The sequence below is a fragment of the Artibeus jamaicensis genome, unplaced genomic scaffold (genome assembly GCF_021234435.1).
Source record: "Artibeus jamaicensis isolate MK-2021 breed Jamaican fruit bat unplaced genomic scaffold, CSHL_Jam_final contig_729, whole genome shotgun sequence".
Lineage (NCBI taxonomy): Eukaryota > Metazoa > Chordata > Mammalia > Chiroptera > Phyllostomidae > Artibeus > Artibeus jamaicensis.
Window position 1 is genome coordinate 2,741,249 of NW_026521939.1, and position 23,103 is coordinate 2,764,351.

At 46.5% G+C, this 23,103-nt stretch overlaps 1 protein-coding gene across 1 annotated transcript in view; it reads right to left on the reverse strand.

Moving 5' to 3' along the window:
* Positions 1–1,091: 1,091 nt before the first annotated feature.
* Positions 1,092–23,103, reverse strand: part of LOC119037059 (nodal modulator 1) — a 50,171-nt gene continuing 28,159 nt past the window's right edge. Inside the window, exons 16-31 of the mRNA XM_037129090.2 lie at positions 22,355–22,442; positions 20,118–20,181; positions 19,021–19,116; positions 17,067–17,285; positions 16,884–16,966; positions 15,860–16,019; positions 15,607–15,733; positions 14,010–14,123; positions 12,993–13,120; positions 11,922–12,063; positions 9,675–9,758; positions 8,356–8,466; positions 6,013–6,114; positions 4,477–4,596; positions 3,337–3,429; positions 1,092–1,706 (exon numbers count right to left, since the gene is read on the reverse strand). Of these exons, the coding sequence (XP_036984985.2) occupies positions 1,575–1,706; positions 3,337–3,429; positions 4,477–4,596; positions 6,013–6,114; positions 8,356–8,466; positions 9,675–9,758; positions 11,922–12,063; positions 12,993–13,120; positions 14,010–14,123; positions 15,607–15,733; positions 15,860–16,019; positions 16,884–16,966; positions 17,067–17,285; positions 19,021–19,116; positions 20,118–20,181; positions 22,355–22,442 (1,863 nt within the window). The 3' untranslated portion in view covers positions 1,092–1,574. The remainder of the gene's footprint in view (positions 1,707–3,336; positions 3,430–4,476; positions 4,597–6,012; positions 6,115–8,355; positions 8,467–9,674; positions 9,759–11,921; positions 12,064–12,992; positions 13,121–14,009; positions 14,124–15,606; positions 15,734–15,859; positions 16,020–16,883; positions 16,967–17,066; positions 17,286–19,020; positions 19,117–20,117; positions 20,182–22,354; positions 22,443–23,103) is intronic.

Here is a 23,103-nt window from a genome sequence, read left to right on the forward strand (position 1 = left end):
ACATCTCCAAGAGTTTACTTCCCTCCAGGGTCAAAAAGCAAACAGTGAAGTGGCAAACAGCCCGAGCCACCGGTTGGACACAGCCAACTCTTCAGGTGGCCAAGAGCCAGGAAGTCCTCAAGCGGACTTTCTGCACGGGTAGTGACACCCAACAGGACCTCCCACCCTATGCATCCTCTCTCCATCCTGCATTCTTCCAGACGTGGCTCAAACATCCCCCTCCTCCCCGGGAAGCTTCCCTAAGACGTCAGGGGGATCAGACCTCTGCTCAGTGCTCCTGCAGCCACGTGGGCTTCTTCCACCAAGAGGCCCTGCTTCCTGCCCTGCCCTCGTCCACTTCCTGGCTGGTCTTCCACCCAGCGATGGGTCATGCTCTCTCTGAAGGCAGGCACCGTCTCCCCACATTCATCCACACATTCATTCGCTCACTCACTCACTCGTTAGAATGCTCACTACACGCCAGGCACCAGGGCTATAAGAAAGTAAACAGACTTGACCTCCAGCTCTGCCAACTCCATTTACAGTGTCCTCTGCTCTTTATATCCCCAGGGCCTGTCATATGTGGTACTCAATAAATGTTCAAAGGCTGTGTGTGTCCCCACCTGAAATATAACTTCATGAATTCAAGTCCTGTAAGAACCGAATAAATGTGGTCCAACTGCCAGAATTCCTGTGACTCCCTTGAGCAAACGACAGCCATCGGGCCTCACCCATCCTTCATGTGCGTTTTGTTTGGCCAAAAGTACGTGGTCTTCTTAATTTAATTTGCTGCTCACATTTAAAACTTGAAAGATTTCACATAAAATGTTCTTTCTGGCTTCTCTAGAAACACAGCCACACATTCCCGCAGAGCCCCGATGAGCTGGAGAAACAGCGCCTTCAGACAGGGTGGGTACGCTTCACTTGCAGGAGCCCCCCCTCCCCCATGTTCCCACCACAGCAGCCAAGACGGCTGCCGTGTATCACCTTGCCTTCGCTGAGGGCTCTCGCGCCCCGGCCCTTCACTCAGGACCCGCGGGCCCCTCTAGGCATCTTAATTTGTAGCCCTGGCATTATGCCAATATCACCCAAGCAATATATCTGAGATGAGCTACAACACAAATGAACGGGCAATTTTATTGATTTTACCTCCTAACATACCCTCCTCGTAGTAGACACACGTTTTGTTTTGTTTTTTCCAGCAGGGATCTTGGATACAAAGACACATTAAATGAAAAGGTCATTCCAACAGGTACTTCATGAGGGGCCGAAATCGTGTTTCTTGCAAATGAACGCTGAAGATGAACGAGTACATTCTCATACCACCAGCACAGCTTAAATACCCTCTTTGACAAAAATAATAATAATAAATTATCTTCAACTCAGAAAATAAACTGTGCTCAGCAGAGTGACGGGAGGGTCCGTTCATTGCATTGCACCCAGGGGCCAGACCAGGGTGGGGGCGGGGACAGGCGGCTCAGCTGGCAGAGGGCACGGCAAGGAGCACAGTCCGAAGTGAGTCTCACGCACACGTTCGTGCCGGCGGGGCCCGTGGCGGTGGCCTGTCCCGAAATGCGACCTCCCTGCCCCTGCTCTCACGTCCGCCTTGTCTTCTGTTTCTTGGCTTGTCTCTTGGCATCTTCTGGGCCACCACTGTCAGAGGCTGTCTGGCCAAGAGCCCGGACGCCCTGCAGTCGACTTGTCAACTGCAACAGCAAGGGAATGAGCTGAAGAGAGAGAGAGAGTGTGAGAGGGAGGGTGTCACGTCCTCTTCCAGCCGTGCTGCCTGACAAGGTCCGGGCGTGGAGGAGTGGAGTTCAAGGGATTCGTCTCCCCGGAGGAGAACGTGGCTTCCAAAATGGGTTAACAATTGGATGTTTTACTTTAATTATTTTACTCTTGCTACTGAGTATGGACATTGTACTGTACTTACTTATTCCTGTGAAAATCACCAAAGAGGAGGGAACAGTTCAGGGGAAAACATTAGTATTCCCCACGGAACTGCCTGAAAGGATGGAAAAATCTCCACAGATTCCCCTCTCCCGTATATAGGGGAGTAGGACAGCCAGGGTGATATAATTGTTAACCATAAGGGAAAACATGTCAAGTTGTATAAATTACCCTGGTTTGAGCAACTTAAAGCGATCAGGACCGCCATAGTGTACCAGAAATAAGAAAAACAAGTTACATGATTGTTTGGGTGATCAAAAGGTGGTGGGATTGTTAGACACTTATATTTCAGGTTCATTGATTCGCGTAATTCCTATGAAGTTGTACAAAATAATTTCTTGACCAGAGAACAAAGTTCCCTCTAATGAAATAGTCCCTGAATGTCTAAAAGTTGTTGGAGTAACAGCCCCTCCCTTACCTTGAATAAGAATATATTTCAATTAGACAGGCAAAGAAATAAAAAAAAAGGCTGGTTAACTATTACAAACTAAACACATAGAAACAGTTACTAAGGAGTCAGAGTTTATAGTACACAGAGAAACATTTTAGACAGAAAAGGATAGATAGCTAAGTTAGACATCACAAAGCCCTTATAATAAATCTCCTACTACCTGTACTCAATCTAGCATATCCTTTTGCCCCATGACAAATTCTGAGAAACTTTAATATACAATAAGACATTCAAATTCTGTACATACAGCTATTTCTAATTGTCTGATTTATGGCTCTCCTGGTCAAAGTAATCTTTGTTTATTATAACTGAATCTATGGAAACTTTCATATTTTTCCTGGTTACCTTTGTATTGATTTTTCTGCGTAACTGATCACACTATACACCTGCAAATGTTAATCACTACCTAAAATGAAAACATAAAAACCTGCTTGTACTTGCAATAAACAGAACAGAGCTTCACTGTCCTTTGAGGTGTGATGCCGTCTGTTACCCATCGCCGACGCCTTACCCACCTTAGAGATCTCTAGACCCTGCCGAAACTGGACCCTGGCAGAGGCCAGAGGACTTCCGTCCAGGTGCACACGAGGGCCCTGCCTATCAGCACAGCTCCATTTTCAGGCACCATCACCACCCGCTGTGCGCTGGGCGGGGGGCGCCTGGGTTCAGGACCAGGCAGGCCTCTGCACTAGAGAGGGCCAGCAGAGACGGCTGGCTCTCTGAGCAACCACACACGCCTAGAAGTGTTCCAGGCTGAAGGATTAGGAGAGATGTTAGGGATGTTTATGGCCTTGAAAGGAGGCCTTGGGGTTGGATTTAAGGCCTTTACGTTCCCTTCCACCCCTAAAATGTTGTCATTTCTGGAACACTAAACTTTGTTCTTTGTCACTTCAAAGCTGTGAAGGACCTCGCTCACTGACACACCTGCTTTCTCCTGAGGTGTCTGGGTTTCCTACCTTATCATGGTTGTAGCCAGCCAACAGGACAAGCAGCGTCAGAGGCAGGGCAATGTAGGAACCTTGCGCAATGTCTTGCTCAGGCAGTTTCCTCTGCAAACACAAAGAGCACCGTCCCTTACCTGCCTTCCACCGAGACGCAGCCACAACCCACCAGCCCTCTGAATCAGCTACCCCCAAACACCCGGCTATTCCCACACGATCCAAACTGTCCACATGAAGAAACTGAGGCAACTTGGATCAGTTCTCAGGTGCACCCTCCGCTATCCAAACTCATTACTTGCTCTGTGAAACTCAGGAACAAACAATCCATCACAAGGTGCTCTACTCTTCACCCCCTAACCTTCCACTGTCTAAACTGAGGAAACAAGCACTGTGGAGAGCAGGGCGTCCCTGCGGTTGAAAAGGAAACGGGTCCGGTGTGGCTGAGTCCCAGCTACACACAGGCTTTTCCCTGCAAGAAAGTATGGAGAACCCTCTGCTCCAGGCTCAGACACACAGTGATGCACAAGGCAGCAGCCCCAGAGACTCAGCCCCGAGTGAGGAGACGAAGCAGCTGCTACTTGTTTTCCAGGGGCCATTCGCCCTTTCGTCCAGTAGAACTTTCAGCTTTGATCTGGGCCAGTCAGAACACAGGCCACATGTCAGTTCTTTTTTTTTTGCAGTCATTTGGCACAAGGTCCAATAAGGTCTACACATGGCAAATGACTGATTAACTGAATAAATTCTTTTTATCTACAGGTGTCTCTTCCGTAACTTATTTTTTTTTCTTTTGCGATTTGTCACATAAGTCAGGTTTCACACGGCTGTCCTGCAGTTCTCCACAACCTAATTTGGTGGTGTCTATTACATGCTCTCGAGGCCTCTGTGTACGTCCTGGAACATGGCAGCTGGCTCTGGAGGTCTGGGTGGGTCAGGTATCCTGAGCCTCCTGAGGGACCACAATGCCACCAATCATGACGTAGTGCTACAGTGGTGACCTTCCTCCCACAAGTCACACCTGAACACTGACCTGAACAACTCCGATGCCCTTATGGCCAGTTTCCTTCTCAAAGGGGGCTCAGGAGTCAGTGCTTGGAAAAGTACGCGTGCATTTTGGGAGGTCCGGAGCATGTAATGGACCCTCCCCCTCCTCCTTACCGTGGGATTAAAAATCAAGGTGATGTGCTTATGGTAGCCCACTGCAGTGAAAGAAACTTGCGGCAAGACGTAGTCATACTGGGATCTGGGGAGCGTGGAGTCCAGAAGCACAACATAGTTCTGTGCACAAATAAAAGTCATCTTTTTATAAAGGGCAGCTGGAGCAGAGCAAATGAAAACTAAAACCTAACGTAGAGCCGCAATACAAAGGACTTTTTACATTTTCAGTGAAATCCCTGAGTGCATACATCCAAAACCAAGGTGGCCGCCTTCAGAGTGAGCTACCCCATCGGTGACAGCCGCGTGTCTCCAGGCTCTCCGAGGCTGTACCTTCTCAGAAAGCTTTCAGGCTGGGGCACTTTTTAGGAGCATATTCAACCACAACAATCGGGAACCTTTGAGAATGGGACTTTATGAAACACAAGAGTTTCTCACGAGCCAATCCTAGTGACGGAGGTATTGGATTGCAGACAGGAAGACTGTCTGCAGGAAGACTCCCCGGGGACAACACTTCGGTGGCTCGCTACCTGGCACGTTCTAAGAGCGCAGCACCTTTGGAAAGGCGCCAGTGATGGGAGCGGCCCTGCGCGCCAGGCCCTGTGTGCCAGGTCAATGCCTGCTCTGCTCTCAAACACTGACAAGGTCCGGATGATTACCCCCATTTTACAGATGGGGAGAGCAAGCCCCAGAGACCTTAAGAGTGACTTGCCCAGGGTGAGCTCAAGCTGTTCGTACAGTGCTGTGCTGCATATAGTATCCATTTCAGGGGGCATCTAGAGAAGGAAAGAGGAACCCCCAAACTCCACCTCAGCCGATTTTATTACTTCACAGCCTTTTCATGACAAGAAAGGCCTTCCTGGCAGGTGGTAGGAAGCCAGGAGAGGAAAGGGCACACACAGGCGCACTAGCGACCCCTGCAGGCCAAGTCCCCCAGAAAGGAACCCAATTCGTTACAAAGGTTGCTCCCACTGTGCCAACGGCAGCAGTTTTCTCTGCCCAGTTAGAATCGATAATAAACATTCTGTGATCAATAAATGATGTCCAACATTAGCACCTGGGTTAAACCAATTACAGGGTTTCCTATACTGTGAACTACTGTACGACCATGTTGTAAATAATTTATGATGGGAAGAGATTTGTGACATGTTCTTCACTGAAAAGCACAGATTACAAAATGATGTACAGAATGATGGACACAAGTCCCAGCTTTGAATTACTAAAATAAATATGTCACTATGTTTAAATACATATGTGCACGCACATTAAAAAAAGACCAAAAGGATACTTATCAACAGTGGTTATTTCTGGCTGAGTGAGTTAGGCCTGATTTTTCCCCCAAACTTTCCTGCTGTGAACAGGGGTTATTTTTGTAAACAGAAAAACACTAATTAAGAAACATAATCACCATAGGGCCCAGTCTCCTTTGGTTCAGAGAGGACAACATCAGTGGTATTAGAGAGAAAACGAGAGAACTGCTTCCTCAAACTACAAAGTGGACTCATCAAACCCAGACAGGGACGGCGCGGGGGCCCTCACCTGGCCATCTCTGAGCAGCGGGGGGAAGTGGAAGAAGAGGGACTGGCCAAGAGAAACCGTCTGAATTGGGTTGTCGAGGTTTTCACTTTTGTAAAGCTTTACCTAGAAAACAGAAACAAAGCAAGATGGGCTTTTGAATTGAAACGCGGTAGGCCTTTCGTTTCAGACTTCTTCAGGATAGCTTATCCCTTGGGGGGAAAGGACCCTTGGAAATATCTGACAGAGAAACTGTCCTCTCCCTTCAGGCCGTACATAATACATCCCTCAGTCACCCAAGACTCCGGTTACGTGACATGTGAAGAAATGCAAGATGTAGATTCTGACAACTTCTGTTAACACTCAAAATGGTTAATGATAATATTAAAGAGAACAGTTTCTAACATACCTATAACACACCAGGCACACAACAGGTGCTTTACACATATCGTCACCGATCCTGACCACTAATCCCTCATCCCTGTTATCCCTGAAGAGACTCAAGGTCACTTAAGGTCACACAATTTATGTATGGTGGAGTCTGAGATTCAACCCACATCACTGAGGTCTTGCCACCCTGGCACTGCCTCTCCATATGCTGTAACATTAAACCTGAAACACATTCTCATTGTGCATCTGGTTCTCCGGGCTGCATCCGGCAATGTAGTTCATTTCTGGCCTCTCTTTCTCTCCAGCCCAGGTTTGCTGCCTGTCGCAACATATGGGACAGGCTATGAGGAGAGGGAGGCACAGTCCTGGCTGACGCCAAAGGCTGTGGGGGCTCCTCCTTGCACCTGTCCAGGAGACTGCCAGAGCCGCCCCTCTCCAGGGCCCACACTGATGCTTTTCTAAATAACACACAAGTTGAGAGGCTTTTCTAAATAACACACAAGTCGAGAGGAGTTTTCCTAAAATGAAAGTCACAGGAATTACTGGAGACCTGTAGGTCACACCTAAGACCAAATATATGTTCTTCTGATTTGTGCAGTGCTGTAAGTATATTTGAAATCATCTCTGTATTTAAAAATCAGGTGATTTCAAATAGCTCTAACTTCCATCTTCTCTGGAAAACTGAAGAGTGGTATGAACCCTGGGCCAGAGTCCCCAGCGCAGAAATAATCAAAGGGAGCAGAGGAGACGCACCATCATCCCCTACCTGCCCCCTTCGCCTCCCTGGGTCCTGGCCCTCCCAACTCCCTGGCAACATGCCTGAGACCCCGGGCCTGAAGGGCAGATAAGAGGTAAGTTAACACCTAAATACGCATTCTCACCCAAGTCTAATACTTCGCTGTACATCGAAGTACAAGTGCCTCTGAAAATAATACTCCTAAAGAAATTCGTTAACATCTTTCAAGGGATCACAGGGCACTGTATAAACATTTCTTCATTAATTACAGACATGACATTTTGTTAGAGCTCAGAGACCTTCAGAGGTCACTGAATCTAACACCCTGGCTTCACAGCGGGAAAAACCAAGGTCCATGGGAATGAAGTGACTGCTGAAGGCAGCAAGGTGAGTAACCACCCGCGACAGGAGACAGCCCAGACCGTCTGAGTTCTAGTCCACTGCCCACCGCCAACACCCTGCACAGAATTTAAACACTTACAAAAAACTCTGCCTTAAAATTGTATTTGTTTCAGACTCCAGGTCAGTGATTTTCGACCCTTTTCATCTCAAAGCACACTTAAACTAATTACTAAACTTCTGCAGCACACCAAAAAATCATTTTTGCCAATCTGAAAAATAAGGGATTATTTTGAGTGATTTATCATTATAATAACAACCTAACCTTTTTGCTCCAAACTTTTAAAAAAAATCAGGTGCCTATACCCATATTTAAGTATTTCTGGTACCAAGAATCAACCATTCAGATGCAACCTTGTTATATGACATGACCAATCAGACACAACTCTATATATTTATGGTTCGAACAGCGCTCACACTGGATGGCTGTTGCTGTGTTGCCTGTTTCAATTTTTTATTTGACACTCTCATGGGAAAGAGGTGCGTCCCCCTGACTAAACGGTCAGGTTGGGCACGTTTTAAAAATTCTTGTGGCGCACGGGGTGAAAAGCACTGCTCTAGATTGTACTGATGATTCATTAGGCTTCTGCGGCAATACTTCCAAAGATGCATACTGCTAGCAAAACAATTATTTGAAAGCAGAACACGTTTCTCCCCAGCAATCAGCAATCATTCTCCCAGATACATGCTGGGATCGACGCTTCTTAAATCTTGACCTCGGCGCTCAGCGTCTGCACCTTTAGGATGCTGCAGCAAGCGCCAGGGAGGCCCAGACGTCCTGTTCCTGCTCATCTCAGAGCTGAAAATAACATGGCATTTTCACCTTAAAAAGCTGGCCTTACCCATAAAGTAGAAAGGTACTCAGAGGAAGTGATCACATTTCCACTTAAATCAAATTGATTAATCTGCCGGAAAACTATGATATTTATTTCATCGATGTCGTTATTGCCAACCTAGAAAGAAAGAAGGAATGCTGGTATTAAGGAAGCTGAAAAAAGAACTTCTACGCTAACTGTGTGATGCCCCAGGGGCTATTTCATAACCAACTCTGCTCCCTGTACTAAGAGAACAGGGTTTGCCACAGAAGGAGCTGGAGTCTGAGGCCCCAGTCTGACAATAAGCGGATGGGCTGCACCTGGCCCACAGACACATTCTGTTTGACAAATGCAGCATTTGTTTCCTGAGTGTTAACTACTTGCCAACATTTTTCAAAACTTCATGTACAAAAAAATCCATATTTTCTGGTTCCTTTTGAAAAAAGAGAAAGATGTTCTTGCCTGGCAGCGACCGGCAAGAGCCGAGCCACAGCTGCCCCCTGTGGGGGGCCTGTGCGCTCCCATTTGTCACCCTTCCTGTCTGCCAGGCTGCAGTCCCCGTGACTGCTTGCAATCCTGGCCTAAGTTACCACAGCAAGGAGACACGCAGCTGTAAGGTGGAGCCATTTAAAAGGCTAGATGCCATTCAGACATCTAAAAAAATCCACTTTCTAGGCTAAAAAGTGCTATGCGGCCCGGCACCCCCCTCTTTAACCCCCCACAAACTCTGTGCCTTCAGGATGAGGCACTCAAAAGCCACCTACTAAAGACACCAAGAGGCAGTCCCTCAGTGTCCCACTCAAGTCCTCCAGTCTAGCAAATGAGAGTTCTTTTGTGGGAGAAATGCTCCACTTTAAGTGATTCACGCTGCTTCCTGTGGCCTGGAGGATTGCCTCTTCAGGGGTCAATTAGCTAAGTCATTATCTGGCATATCAAAAACTCTGTCCACCAAATGAGAAAAACAGGGTCATCCGAATGAATGTAAGGAAACTGGGTGGCCCTGCTACCAATTAAGCCCATGTTCTCTTTACTACACTCCCTTGATTGGAAAAGCTAAGTGTGCCTTAAGATCCTTAAATTGCAGAATAATGATCGGAGCTTGCAGGGGAAGCGGGGAAACAACAGATCAAATTTCTACTTTGGATGCCTGACGGCCACACTGTTCATTAAAAACCCCACAAGATGCTGCTCTGGAAGATGACACCATTCTAAGAGGGCCCTTAATTAGGATCTGAAGTCCCCCCTCCCCACGACAGAGGACACGCAGACAGCCACAGGAGCACTAAAGGATTTTTGATCAGAGAAGCAATCATACCACAGTGTCGCTGAAGACCTTCACGCCTTACCGTAATCACCCGGTGGTGGGGGAGGGCCCGTTCAATGTGATCGTTGCCTTCTGCCTTGAGCTGCACATGGTACACACATCCTGGCTGCAGACAAACCCAGGCGTCACTTCTCTAGAAAGAGGCTGGTCGCATGCAACCTGAGCTGAGCCCCACTGACTGCAGGTCCTCACCAGGACAGAGCTTCTCTGCCTCCCCCATTTCAAAATGTTCCAGTCTGCGGCCTGTCAACCTTCTAAAGAGTTCCTTTAAAAAGCACCCTGACGAAGAAACGTTCATCTGACGTTCTGCAATTTCTCCGTCCCCATTCAGTTTCTTCTGCCCAAGGAAAATTAAATGTGGTCTCTTATTTCAAAACTGCGAACATAATGTGCTCTTAGTCTGACAGAGTTCTTCTTTCCTGCCGCCCACCCCTCTGCTCTGCTGTACACATGTCCCGAGTGACACCTGGAATGACACTCCCAAATGCTTACCATGAATATTATTTCTGGGAAATGTGATTTGGGGTTTATCCTTTTTAAGAATTTCTTCTTTATACTTTTTATTCTATTGCTCAAATTTATAGGCATATATCATGTTTACCAAAAACGTGCCTACTGTGAAGGGGACTGAGGCGTCACCGTCCTATGTACAACGTTTCCTGTATCTTGTATCTTCTTCAACAAATGTCTTTATTTGTCATATTACATGGCTGGATATCTTCTGTACAGACCTCATGTATTTACTCAAATTATTTTTTGGCAGGCAGTATTTTGTTCTAAGAAAGCCAGCACATGATGATACTTTTCCAACAGATGGAGGTGAACTGCCTTGGTGAAATGAAGTTCTTTGTTTCTTTACACTGCTGTGTGGGTTAGCGGCAACTCTGATCAAGAGAGAGATGAGTTCAAAGAAGAATTTCTAGGAAGGCTGCAAATCAGATAAATTTGGCTTAAAAGCAAGGCTTGAATAGTATAAATGAACCCTTTGTCTATAAACTTCTGCTTACTTTTCCTTACACATTTATTTGGGAAAAAAAAGATCAGTATCTTTCCCTGGGCTCCTGACCTGACTGACTTCCAGGTCCCCTGACATCTGACAGTGGGGTGCCCTGAACATTGGACATGACCACTCTTGCCTTGGGGAAAACAGCATCGCCCCAATGCACCTACATGAACTGGCAGACTGATGCGCATCTCAGCTCATGTGATTTGGGCAAACACCCACCTGTCGCCTAGATATATGTGACTATTTCTGGGGTCGCCTGAGACTACACAGTTTCTCAGTCTGAAAGGCTGTGTGACCCAACCCCAAATCCAAGTGACACAGTCCACTGGCTGCCACCAACCCACTCTCTCTCTGTGACTTCTATAGTATACACTCACTGTGTTGAATGAGCATATGAATGGATGCACAAATAAAAATTAGGAAAAAACACTACAAATCTGAAACCAAATGTTGCCATTTAACAGCCAAAAGGACAAATAAGGTGGTTGTCTGGCCCACACAAAGAATTTTTTGTTAAATTAGTTGTGAACATCTAAAGATCAGGCGTTTTCATATGGAAATCTGAATATCTGACTACACTTTTTCTTTTTATCTTTAGAGAGGAAGGGAAGAAGAGAAGGAGAGAAACATCAATGTGTGGTTGCCTCTCGTGAGTCCCCTGCTGGGAACTGGCCTGCCTGCAACCTAGGCATGTGCCCTGACTGGGAATCGAACCTCGATCATGTGGTTTGCAGGCCCGCGCTCAATCCACTGAGCTACACCAGCCAGGGCTGACTACACTTTTAAAAACAAAAAAATGTGGTCACTCTCAGACTGTCCTCCCACATGGCCCTAATGAGCTGGGGCTGGGCGGTAGCTTCTCAAGACCTCGACATGGGCCACGCCTTCTCCAGGTCCCCACAGTCCTCTCCACTCCCTACTGTCCACCCAGCCTTCTTCAACTGTTCCCACCTCTCACTTGGTCTCAAAGGCCTTTGGTTTGAGAGCCCCAGCCTAAGCTGTAACCACCCAATGCCAGGCAAAAGTTACACCAAATCTGTGGGTTTCTAAGTCTGCTTTGCCACAAAACCCCAACCCAATACGTCAGCTAGGTGAAAGATAAGATGTGTCAGTTTCCTCAATTTTAAGGAAAAATTGAGAGGGTTCCAGACCTTGACCCACCTCCCCAGCCCTCTGGCCTAAGCCCATTCTTAGCAGTCTGGGGTGGGGGCACCATAAGACAGTATGAAAAAATCCCCTAACAAAACATGTTCAAAGTCTCACCAGCAAGCCACGTAATCTGAACTTTCCCTCTTCATCTGTCACGGTGTCCTCTCCATAAATACTACAGTCGTTCTGTCCCACCGCTTCCACGGCAACGCCCTGCTCTGGTTCCCCATTTAAAGAAGAAACTGTGCCGTAGCAACTAGAGTAACGAGAGAAGAGACGGAACACGATATTCTTGTGCTTCTCTGAAACACATGAGGATTTCAGGTAAAGTGTCCTGCATTTACCAACGAATTAGTGCGCAAAACAGCTCCGTGGAGAACTGTGCGCCAGGACCCGGCCAATGCAGACTAGCCGTCACCTGCCAACCCAGCCTTCCCACAGCAGGCTCAAGCCAGTACCAGTACCATCAGTATCTCTTCTCATACATTTTAAGGGATGCTCCAGAAAATTGTAATTTCAAAAGGCTAAGTTTTATTTTTATTCCATTTCACTTTCCTTTTCTTAAGCTTTATTTTAAATAATGAAGCATTCAATAACATTAAATAATTTCCTCTTTTATTCCATTATTGAAAATGGTCCATTTTTCTGAACGCCCTCCTTCTGATTAGTCAATGTTCATCTCAAGTGCATTTGTAAATGTGTATAAACACGTATGTGTGTACATATACAAACACACACACGGACACGCACACCAGCATCGGCACAAACCATCTCTGGAAGTATTTAAGACAGTGGAAAACTTGGGTGGCTGACAGACAAGGACAGGAGGAAATTTTACACTGCAAACTCTTTCTAACGTCTTGAAGTTTTACTCAAGTGAACGCCATGTCTTCCTTTTGAAAATTTAATTCAAGTTTCCAACTTTTTTAAAAAGTAAATATTTTAAGCAATTATATAGGCTCTCTCAGACCTGTTTCAAAATGGGAACTTTGTGACTGAATCACTAGTTTGCGATTTTAGAAGGAAAGGGCGGCAGTGAAAAACCTCTGACCCTCGTATCTCATCTCACTGGGCTCCCAGATAAAATCCGTATGAAGGCTGGAATGAGCATCCTGATGACAGAACCATGAGGGTGATTCCACAGCCCGGGCCTGGACAACAGGGAAGTGGGCAGGGGCTGCTTACCTGTAGGCCGTTCGGTACCCGGTGATAGTGATCTTTAGGTTCTGCCCTTCCTGCACCTCAATCATCTGGGAGGATGGCTCAAATCGGAATTCCTTCATCATGGGCTTGAAGTAATACTGGCCAGGGCTCTGCCGAGAGATAACCACAAACTGAACCTCTGTGACTACATCTGGGTCAGGCTTAAACCAGGGAAAATAAAGTCACGATGGACTAGAATTGTGCCATGAGGGCTCCAGCAATTCCTAGACTGACAGAAATTGCACCACTAACTCTACCATAAATAGTTACAGTAATAACAATTACAATTCTAACAATAGCAGCTGTCATTACCATATGCCTTCAATAACTGTGAAAGGAAGCAATCATTTGGGTTTTAGGGATGAAGAAACTGGGGAGCAGAGAGTTCAAGTAACCTGCCCGAGATGACACAGCAACGGGCAGAGGGAAGATGTGAACCCTGGCACGCATCGCCGCACAGCGTGCAACCTCTCGGATATACCTCACTGCCTGCTTGTGACATCCCTGTAATAGTTCGCTTTATTCCCAGGACTGACAAGATGGCCAATTAACATACACTTCCTGAGTCCCCATCAGCCCAGGGCTCAGACTACAACTGGAATGAAAAACTGGTGCTTTCTTTACACCATGCCGAATGTGCTTTGCACAAGAAACACAAGCTAAATGCTGAACAAGGCTCAGCATTATAAACAGGATCCCGTAGTAAAACAAAGGGCCTCCTAAGACAGGAGCTGCTGTGACCAGGGTCATTAATTACATTGTCTTCGTGACAAGTGGGTGACCAGAAAACAAGAAGTGTGTGCAGAAGGGAACATGAATCAGCCGCATTAAGTTCTGGTAAGAGCAATACTCTAATTACATTTGGTCCCCTGAGAAATCTCACACACTCCACGCTGGTGTTCTGTTCTCACGTTGTCAAGCAATATGTAAGTTACACACACCGAGTCCCTGCTCCCTCATGGGGGACAGAGGTAGGCGCTAGGTTACAGGGCACCTTACCAGGTTTGAGAAAGTCAGAATGCCGTTGTCCTGAGTCAAGAGGTTGGAACGAAACACGCCCCCACTGAGGGATAAGAGGACCCCAGGAAGGGGCTGGTCATCTTCAGCTTTTATCTGGGGGTGAGAAAAAACACCAAAGCAAGGTGAATTCATGTTAACCACGAAGACATATTGTATTTGTCAACAGGTTATTTTTATGGGTTGCTTTTCCTTTACTGTTATTTGTTGGGGGAACAAAAGGTCTGTTCTTCATCTCTAAGGATAACTGACGCTAACAGTTTGGTGTGCAGTCTTCCAGAACTGTTCGCTGCCCACACAAAGCTTATGAACATTATGGCTACTGCTGACGGACTGGCAGGTTTACTGGGGGACCATGTGGAGAGAAGGTGAGACAAAAATGGCACGCTACACAATACACATGCTTTCCTCCCTCAACCGCGTATCCTGACGTTCCTCTTCTATCAGCCCACGGAGATCTGCCTCCCTGCTTAACAGCTGCATGTCATTCTCAGGCAGAGGCTCACAAACCATCTTTGTGGTGGAAAAGGAGAGACAATCAAAAGGTCCCTGGACATGTATATCTTTGTGCACTTAGTTTTTTCTCTCTTCCTGAATAATCACTTCCTAGTAGAATGGTTGGGTATGCACATTTTGAATTCAGAAAGGGACCACCAAATTGCTCTCCACGGTGGTTGTCACTGTTCACAGCTCCAGAAGTCATCCACGCATGGGAAAATACACACTCTCCAAAACACGGATATTGTCTTAATCATTGCAAATCTAACTCAAAACCCAGCATTTCAAAGGTAACTTCCTTTGCATTTCTTCTAAGTTTATTAGACATTTGTGTTAGTTCTGTGAATCACCCCTTCCATCCTTTGTTTATTATCTCTCGATTGGGTTTTTTATTATCAATTTTAGAAGTTCCTGGTAAACTGGGGATCTTATTCATGGTGTAAATATTTCTTCCCAGTTTGACTACCTTTCCATTTAGTTTCACACGTATCCCGCAATCTAGAATTTTCATTCTTTATGTGAGGCAATCTGCCATTCTCTCCCTTCGTCCTCCTTGTTGAAAATACTCACACCCTGGCTCTGCAGGCTCCCTCTGTGCATCTCATGGCACACATCTCCCCAAAAAGGATGGAGGGCAGAGAGAAAGACAGTGAACACCAGGAGAGGAACGTGCTGCGTCCTTCGGCCCAGAAAGGTTGAGAAGAAAAGCTTGAAGCACTTCACAAAAGGTATGCAAACAAGCTAAAGTAACAGATCCCCAAATTATGCTAAGTGAAAAAGCCACACAAAGAGAATGTCCTGTATGATTCCATTTATAAAACTCTGAAAAACGCAAACTAACCTACAGTGACGAGGGCAGATCAGATCTGCTGGGGGGATGGATTATTACCGCAGGGTACAAGGAAACTGGGGGCAGGGGGTGACAGATGTGTTCACTGTTTTGAGTGTGGTGGTATTTTCATGGGTGTGCCCTTATGCTGAAACCATGCTGATAATATATCAAATTACACACTTTATGTGCAGTGTACTTTATGTCAATTACACCTCAGTAAAACTGCTTCTTAAAAGCACACAGTGTTACCTCAAAGCTTACGCCTGCCAAGGCATAAGCCTTAAAGTCTCCTATGGTTCCGTCCACTGCAGTCATAACGTAGCCCTCCTTCTGTGAGGACACAGTGTACTCCAGGTCACTGTGCAGGGGCCCAACACTGAATAAAAGAGAGCAAACGCAGAGATGGCTTTGCGTCACGTTCCTAGAGGAGGCGTCACCTGACCGCAAGGCAGTCTGGGCTCCCCAGCCAGGCCCAAGCAAATGTTCCTTACCACAGACTTACCTATAGGCACCTTTGTCATCAGTAAAGACTGTGATCAGGGGTGAACTTGCCCCCTTTTCGCTGATGACAATCTCAACCCCTTCCAGCTCTGGGTGGATCTGGCCTTCTAGGAATAAGCCTGCTTTCCCGTGGATCTCGATCAGCTTCCCCGGGCAGCTTTCTAAGAAGGGAAGAAGGGAAGAGAAGAACATGACCTAGCTGCAGAGGGAGGGGCCCTTCTGGTTGGGGGCTTCCCGATAAAGGGCCTAAAACTGAGATATTCAGAGCTAACCTCCAAATGAGGTTGTTCAATGTTCCAGAAACTTCAATGACTAAAAGTGGCCCAAGCCTCTCTTCATCCTGGAAAGGCCTCATTTAACTGCTGATGACATTAGCAGGTAAACCTAACAAAGGCCAAGTTTGTACTACTCCTCTTCTCTTGGTTCTCACAAGTCCGCAAATGGGGAGAGAGGCCTTTAGGGCAGGTAAGAGGCCAGGGCTGGACCTCAGAGGTCCCAAAACAAACGGCTGCCCAAGCAGGCTGCCACTGGAAAGCCAGGCTCTTCGGGTGCACCTACATCCACACACGAACCCCATACATGCCCAGGACTTAACGCACCCATAACGCTAAAAAACCAATCAGCAGACAAAAGGCAAATGCTCCTTCAGCAAGCAACTTCTGATCACCCAGCCCTAAAAAGACGCCTCCCAGTGCTCCTACCAAAAAATACAAACATCGTAAACAGTTCAAACACAGGACGACTAATGCTCACATTTTAGCAACTGATGGCTTTGCCTTCCACCGACCTCTGGTGTCAACCTGGTCATGTCAAGAAAAACCAAAAAGGTCCTTTTCCAACAAGATCACCCCTTCCTAAGAGTAAAAGTTGCTTTTATGCATTTCATTCATTTGTGCATCAAAGAGTAACATCTATGTGCCTTACAAAGACACCTTCACTGGAACAGCAACGAAGAAGAAATGTTCAAATGCAGGCAGAGAAACAACTACAAAGCTGTGTCATCGGCTCAATGAGTGGCCACCTACCTCCACTGACGGTGGCTTCCATGGACGGGGGATAAAAGAGCAGCTCTTTAGACGAGGGTGTGACAGTGATTTTCTCTCCAGACCTGAAATAATAAAAATACTTCAATTTGGCAGGTTCTGTCCCTCCATCGGGAAGAATATCAGAACAGAGGACACTGCAGAGAAAAGCCCAAGAGAACGTACCGGGCCCAATAAGAGAAGTCGTAGGAGAAGGGGCCTTGTAACTCATCCACCATCTCCTGAACAGGGGGCTTGGTCCTTCCTTCGCCACCTTCTTCTTCGCCCTTCTTCTCCCGCTCCTGCCTGCGGCTCTCAATCTCGGCCAGCTGCTGCTCCCTCCGCAGCTCCTGCACAGACCTCAGGGGGCCTAAGACCAAGGCGGGTTCACTGTCAATGGAAGACCTGGAGGAAAGGAAGGAGCCGCCCAGAGGACGTGGTCACTTGTCCCTTTTGTTGGTGGAAATCTGACACCTGCAAGTGGTTAATCATAAGTAACAAAACCCAACACGTGATAATACCACTCCATGGCCCAGTCTTCTGATCTGAATAAACTAAAAGTTTTCCAAAAATAAAGACTGAACTTCTGCGTGATGGTAGTAGTATCTGGCACATCTGGGCTGGGATGAAACACTACTGACTTTATGACTTGATGAAAACATGTCGGATTTCCTGAGGACACGGAGCTCCCCCCACGCCACCATCCTCAGTCCTCCATTCGACCTTTAGTGAGAACATCCTCTGCCGGAGAACCAGGCGCCAGGACACGGCCACAAACAGGACAGACGACAGCCCCTAACTCTGTGGAATACACGCTCTGCTGAGCCGAGGCAGATAATGGAATGAACAATGACATCACGGGACAAGTACAATGAAAAAAAATAAAGTGGCATAGGAGGAGAAAGGCGTGGAGGTGCTATTTTTAGGGGGTTAGCCAAGGCCTTTCGATCAGGTAACATTGAGCCAAGACCTAAGAGAAAGGAGAAAAGAGCCAGGAGGCTCGCTGGGTGAGGAATATCTCAAGCAAGGGGAGGGCAGGTAAAAAGTCTGTGGAGTCTTGGAGGGGGAGCCCCCTTGGCATGCTCAAGGGCCAGCAAGGGGACCGAGGCAGCCTCAGCAGAGGACCCAGGGAAAAGCCCATGGGCCAGGGGGTTGCCAGGGGAAGCAGACGTCAGCCTAGGGCTTCGCAGATCTTGGCGCGGACCTTGGATTTCATTCTGAGTGGAATGGAAGACTCCTGGGGTTTTAAGTAGAGGGATGATATGACTTCTACTATTAAAGGATCACTCTGGCTTAACATGGGCTGGCCCCCTCCAGCGTGCCTCTCCCGAATGGCCCCCATCCTCGACAAGGTAAAATTCAGTGCACTTATCGCACTTAATTTTACAGTTCTGGGTCTGGTTCCTGAACTACATGCCTGCCCCCCAAGACCAGGGCAGGAGCTGGGCCTACGCACAGTCACACTGCAGACTCTCAGTCAATACCGTCTGAGAGGACGGACGGGTGCCAAGGGGGCTGAGCGAAAGATGAAGACATCGCTGGGAAGGTAACCCTGATCGAGGCAAGGGCAGAGACAGTTACTCAGACTTTCATTCCGTCTGACAGAGTTGGTCGTACTGCCAAAACACTTTCATTTCTCAAGAAAATCAGGGTCTCAGATGAGCCACACCACACTGCAAAAATTCCTCTTAAAGGCGGCACTGACATAAAGCCAACCCCCTGTGAGGGGCGGCCTTTCCCAGCCTTTCCGTCTCACTTTCCAAGTCTTCGAGGAAAGGTCTAAGAAAAACAGGCAGGATTTGTGAATTCGCTAAAGCACTCAAAATACAATGATCAAACCAGAGGTGTCTTCTCCCCTAGCAAAGACAGGAAGTATAGAGTTCAAACCGAAATTTAAGACACTGGGAAGAGCTGTCAGGATGCTCTTCCTCACCCAAAGTTAATTCCTGAATCATAAAAGGGAAGGAGCAAGGCTGCTGTAAATTTATGGCTACGTCAAGTAAGTACAAGAAAGAAGGCCATTTGTATGTGCGCCTAGAGATAAGAAATCAAAAACACTTTTCACAGAGCCTGGCAAAGGAGCCCTCAGGCCTCGCCCGCACCCTCCCACGCTCGGCCCACCATGGAGCAGCGGTCTTACTTGATGGTCACAGTGACATCCATCATTTTGTCAGTGGTGATAGTTCCAAGGACATGGTGGCGAATGGCTGTCAATGTCAAGATACTGGGTGAAGACCTGTATAAATCAAAGAAGTGGAGAGAAAAACACTAGCAATATCACCTAGTATTCTCAAAGGATGGCAAACGACACCCTTCGCAGGCCAGCTTCCCGACCCTAAAATATACTACATGAAAGTGCTCTTCGTTTGGGCTGAAATAACCTCTGAATTACCTATATCAGGGTTTTAAAGAATAAACTCATTTTCCTCCCCAAATCTTTATACCTCCAATTCCCAGTGAAACCCACAAGCATTTGTAAAAGTAAAGAAATGATGGGCTTGAGCTTGAGAAATTTCCATCAGTGAGAGCTGGAGGAAGACTTAACACAAGATACATTTAATCCACTTCAAAACCACAGCCTTCCTTCCATCTCAGCTTACAGAATATTCTTGAGAAAGAGATCCTATCTCCGTTTTCTCTATAATCTACCCAAGTATTATGCTAAGTGACATGCATCGGACAAAGGAAGACAAATACCATATGAGTTCACCTAATGTGGAATCTTAGAAATAAAATAAGCAAACAAACAAAACAGAAACAGACTCATAAATACAGACTGAGGGTTGCCAGAGTGGGGCTGGAGGCCGGGGTGAAAAAAGGGGAAGGGATCAGGGAGTACAAATTGTCAGTGACAACAATGATGGAAAGTACGGCACAGGGAATACAGTCAGTAGTACTGTAATAACCATGCATGGTGCTAGGTGGGTGCAAGACTTACTGGGGGAATCACTTCATAAATTATATACCTAATCACTATGCTGTTCATCTGAAACTAATATAATATTGAATGTCAGCTATAATTGAACCTGTTTAAATTTAAAATTAAAAAAAATAGTAATAATTTACCCAAGCGTCTTCAAATCCTCATGTAGAAACTCTTTTTAAAGCCTAAACGTACGTCTTTCAGAAAAGCTACAAAAAAACTCCTTTTGCTCTCAGAGATGACTGAAGGAGAGAACGCACATGCGTCCTGCACAGAAGCCCCACGAACACCAGAGCAGGGAGCGCCCAGCTTACGTGTCGTAGGTGTAGAACGCTTGTTCGAACCGGTGGCAGGAGCGTGGGGTCACCTTGTACACGCCTGCAGCCAGAAAAGCTAAAGTCATTTTCAGAGAAGGGCATCTATTACGCTAAGCAATTTCAGCATCTGAAATCCGAAGGCAGCGCCTTGGTTGAAGACCCACAACCTAGCACAGAGGGGCAACAGTGAGATCAGAAATGCCATTTTTGCTGCCACTGACGGCATCTTTCCCTTAACCCAAAGCCCTTAACGGCCTACTGACAAACTCGGGATTCTCATTTCTATAATTTAACAACTCACAGCAGGTTAATCCACACAAACCAAGCTGACGGATTATGCGCACGAGAAGGAACAAAAGTACACTTCTGCAACTGGGATGGAGAGTTTTCTACTTAACAGATTCTGCCGAAAATTCTAAAGGTAACCACAGCTTGAACTCCTTCATATAAAATATCCCTAAAGGGGGGTATGGGGGAGGGGAAGGCCCAGAAAATTATGAAACAATCACAGAAAACACGTTCATGCCAGAGGATCACGCAGGGTAACCGTGGATCAGGGGCGTATGTCATCACTGCCAGTCAATTTCAGGAAGGAGCAAAGTCTAACCATGTATTCCACACAACTGAGCATTAACCCACATTTCTGTCGTACGTCCTACAGAAACTGACATTACCTCAAACTATCTCTGCTGTGTGTATCACACAGAGTAAGCCCCAGTGCAGTTCCTCGTAGAAAAAATGATTACATCTCTACATTGATTCTGTTTGTTCTTTCACTTGACAAATATTAATGCACCAGCACCTACTACAAGTCAGGTATGATGCTAGGTACCGGTCCACAGCAGGGACAGACACGGCCCCTGCTGCCGCGGGGCTTACCATCTACATACACAGAGAGGCATCTGACAGCCACAGCAGACCTATTATGCAAAGAGCAGTAAAGGAAAGAACTGAGTGTTGTGAGCAACAGGGAGACATAAAGGACAACAGAGCACCCTCCCACCCTCAGAAAGTACATGTGAACAAGAAGTGACAGCAGGAAGGCACAGCTGGGTGAAGAGTGGGATGTAGGGAGCAGGGAGAGCACTTGAGCAGAGAACACCTGAACCACAGGCTTCCTAGTTGTTTCTCCAACAGCTGTCCTTCCTTACTTGACAAAAGACCTGGGTTATGTTTAGGGGGCAACATGTCTAGCCTCGGCAACATATTAAACTGCCCCAGGCTGCCTTGAAGCTAGAAGTGACTACATGATATGGTTCTGGCCAATAAGACATAAAGAAAGTTTATCAGAAGAGTGGGGCACAAAAAATGACTGCCTATCCCTTTCCTGGTCTTTCTGCCTTAAAAATAACAAGTTTTCTGAAGCAATGGCAATTTTCTTGAAAACACAAAGAATTAATAAAGGGAACGGTCTAAAAGAATCACAAAGACAGCAACCGTAACATCTACCAGCCACTGAACCCACGCTGGTAGTTACATGCTGCTAGACTTTGTTATTAAGCCAAATTAAGCCCCACTTCTTGATGGCACTGTTGCACGAATTCTGTTACTTGCAGCCAAAGGCATCCTAACTGAAACACAGGGAAAGGAGCCAGACTAAATACCGGTATCACATGATTTCAATTATATGAAATATCAAAAAAAAAAGGCAGATCCATAAAAACAAAAAATTCATTACTGCCTAGAGAGGAAATTAACTATAAACACATATGAAGGATATTACTGGTTGATGAAAATGTCCCACAGTAGTTTATAGCGACGGTTGTATAACCTGATCAATTTATTAAAAGTTGTATTGTACATTTTAAATGGGTTAATTTTCTGATCTGCAAACTACATCACAAAGTTGTTAAAAGAGAGAGGATGGCTCTTAAAGAGAAATGGTATAATATTTTTTAAAGTGAAAGGGTCTAATCACTATGTTCTACACTTGAAATTAATATAATATTAAATGTCAATTGTAATTGAAAAATAAATTTAAAGAAATACAAGTGAAAGGGCCCAGCAGTCTCCACCCAACTCAAACCCAAGGACTGGCCGGCCCCAGCTCCCAATCCTGGGGTAGAACACCACTCCCTCCAGAGGAGATGGACAACCAAGCGCACACGGACCGCAACCAGAACTGGAAACTTGATGCGAGGAGACTGAGACAGGAAGACGTAAACGTTTTATAACCACCCTCTGGTGCTTTTCTGTTTCCCCAACGCAGAGCACGTCCATCCTCCCGGACTCACCAGGCTTGGACAGGCAGAAGCGGTTGACTCCTTTGGAGAGGTTATAAATCCCCACGTTCTCAGGCCCATTTCCATCCTGATAGAATTCCTAAGGGACCAAAGCCAATACAATGACTTACTGGGGGAGACAGAGACACAAGATGATTAATAATATTTCTGTTTCAGAACCAGTCATCTGTTTTGTCCATTAATCATTTGAACAGTTGGGTGCCATGGGAAAATTAAAAACATTCAAAAACGTCCAACAGAAATGTGCTCTTTTTCATTCAGTCAACTAATATTTACTGAGCACCTGCTACGTGACAGGCCCAGAGCTAGGGGCTGGCAAGGCTCCTGTTCTCAGGAGGCTTACGTTCTAATATAAGCAGACAGAAAATCAATGTGGTCAGCAAAGAAACGGGTGGATTTCCACCAGTAAGTATTAGAGCACAAGGAAAATAAGCGGGAGCTCAGCGCACAGGATGATCCTGGCAGGGGCATCTTTAGCTTGATGGTCTCAGGGCAGTCCTGCCCTGCACAGGAAACACGGGGCTGCAGCCTGAGTGAGGAGGAAAACCAACCACAAGCATTTTCAGAGAAGACAGAGTTCCGAGAAGAGGAAAGAGCATGTGCAAGAGCGCAGAGGAGGGAATGAGCACACTGTGAAATGGAGAAGGCGGTGTGCTGGGGCTCAGTGAGCGCGGCGGCCGGCGTAGGACATAAGGTGGGAGTCAGGAGGGGGCCTTGTTGGCTATTACTAAGAAATATGG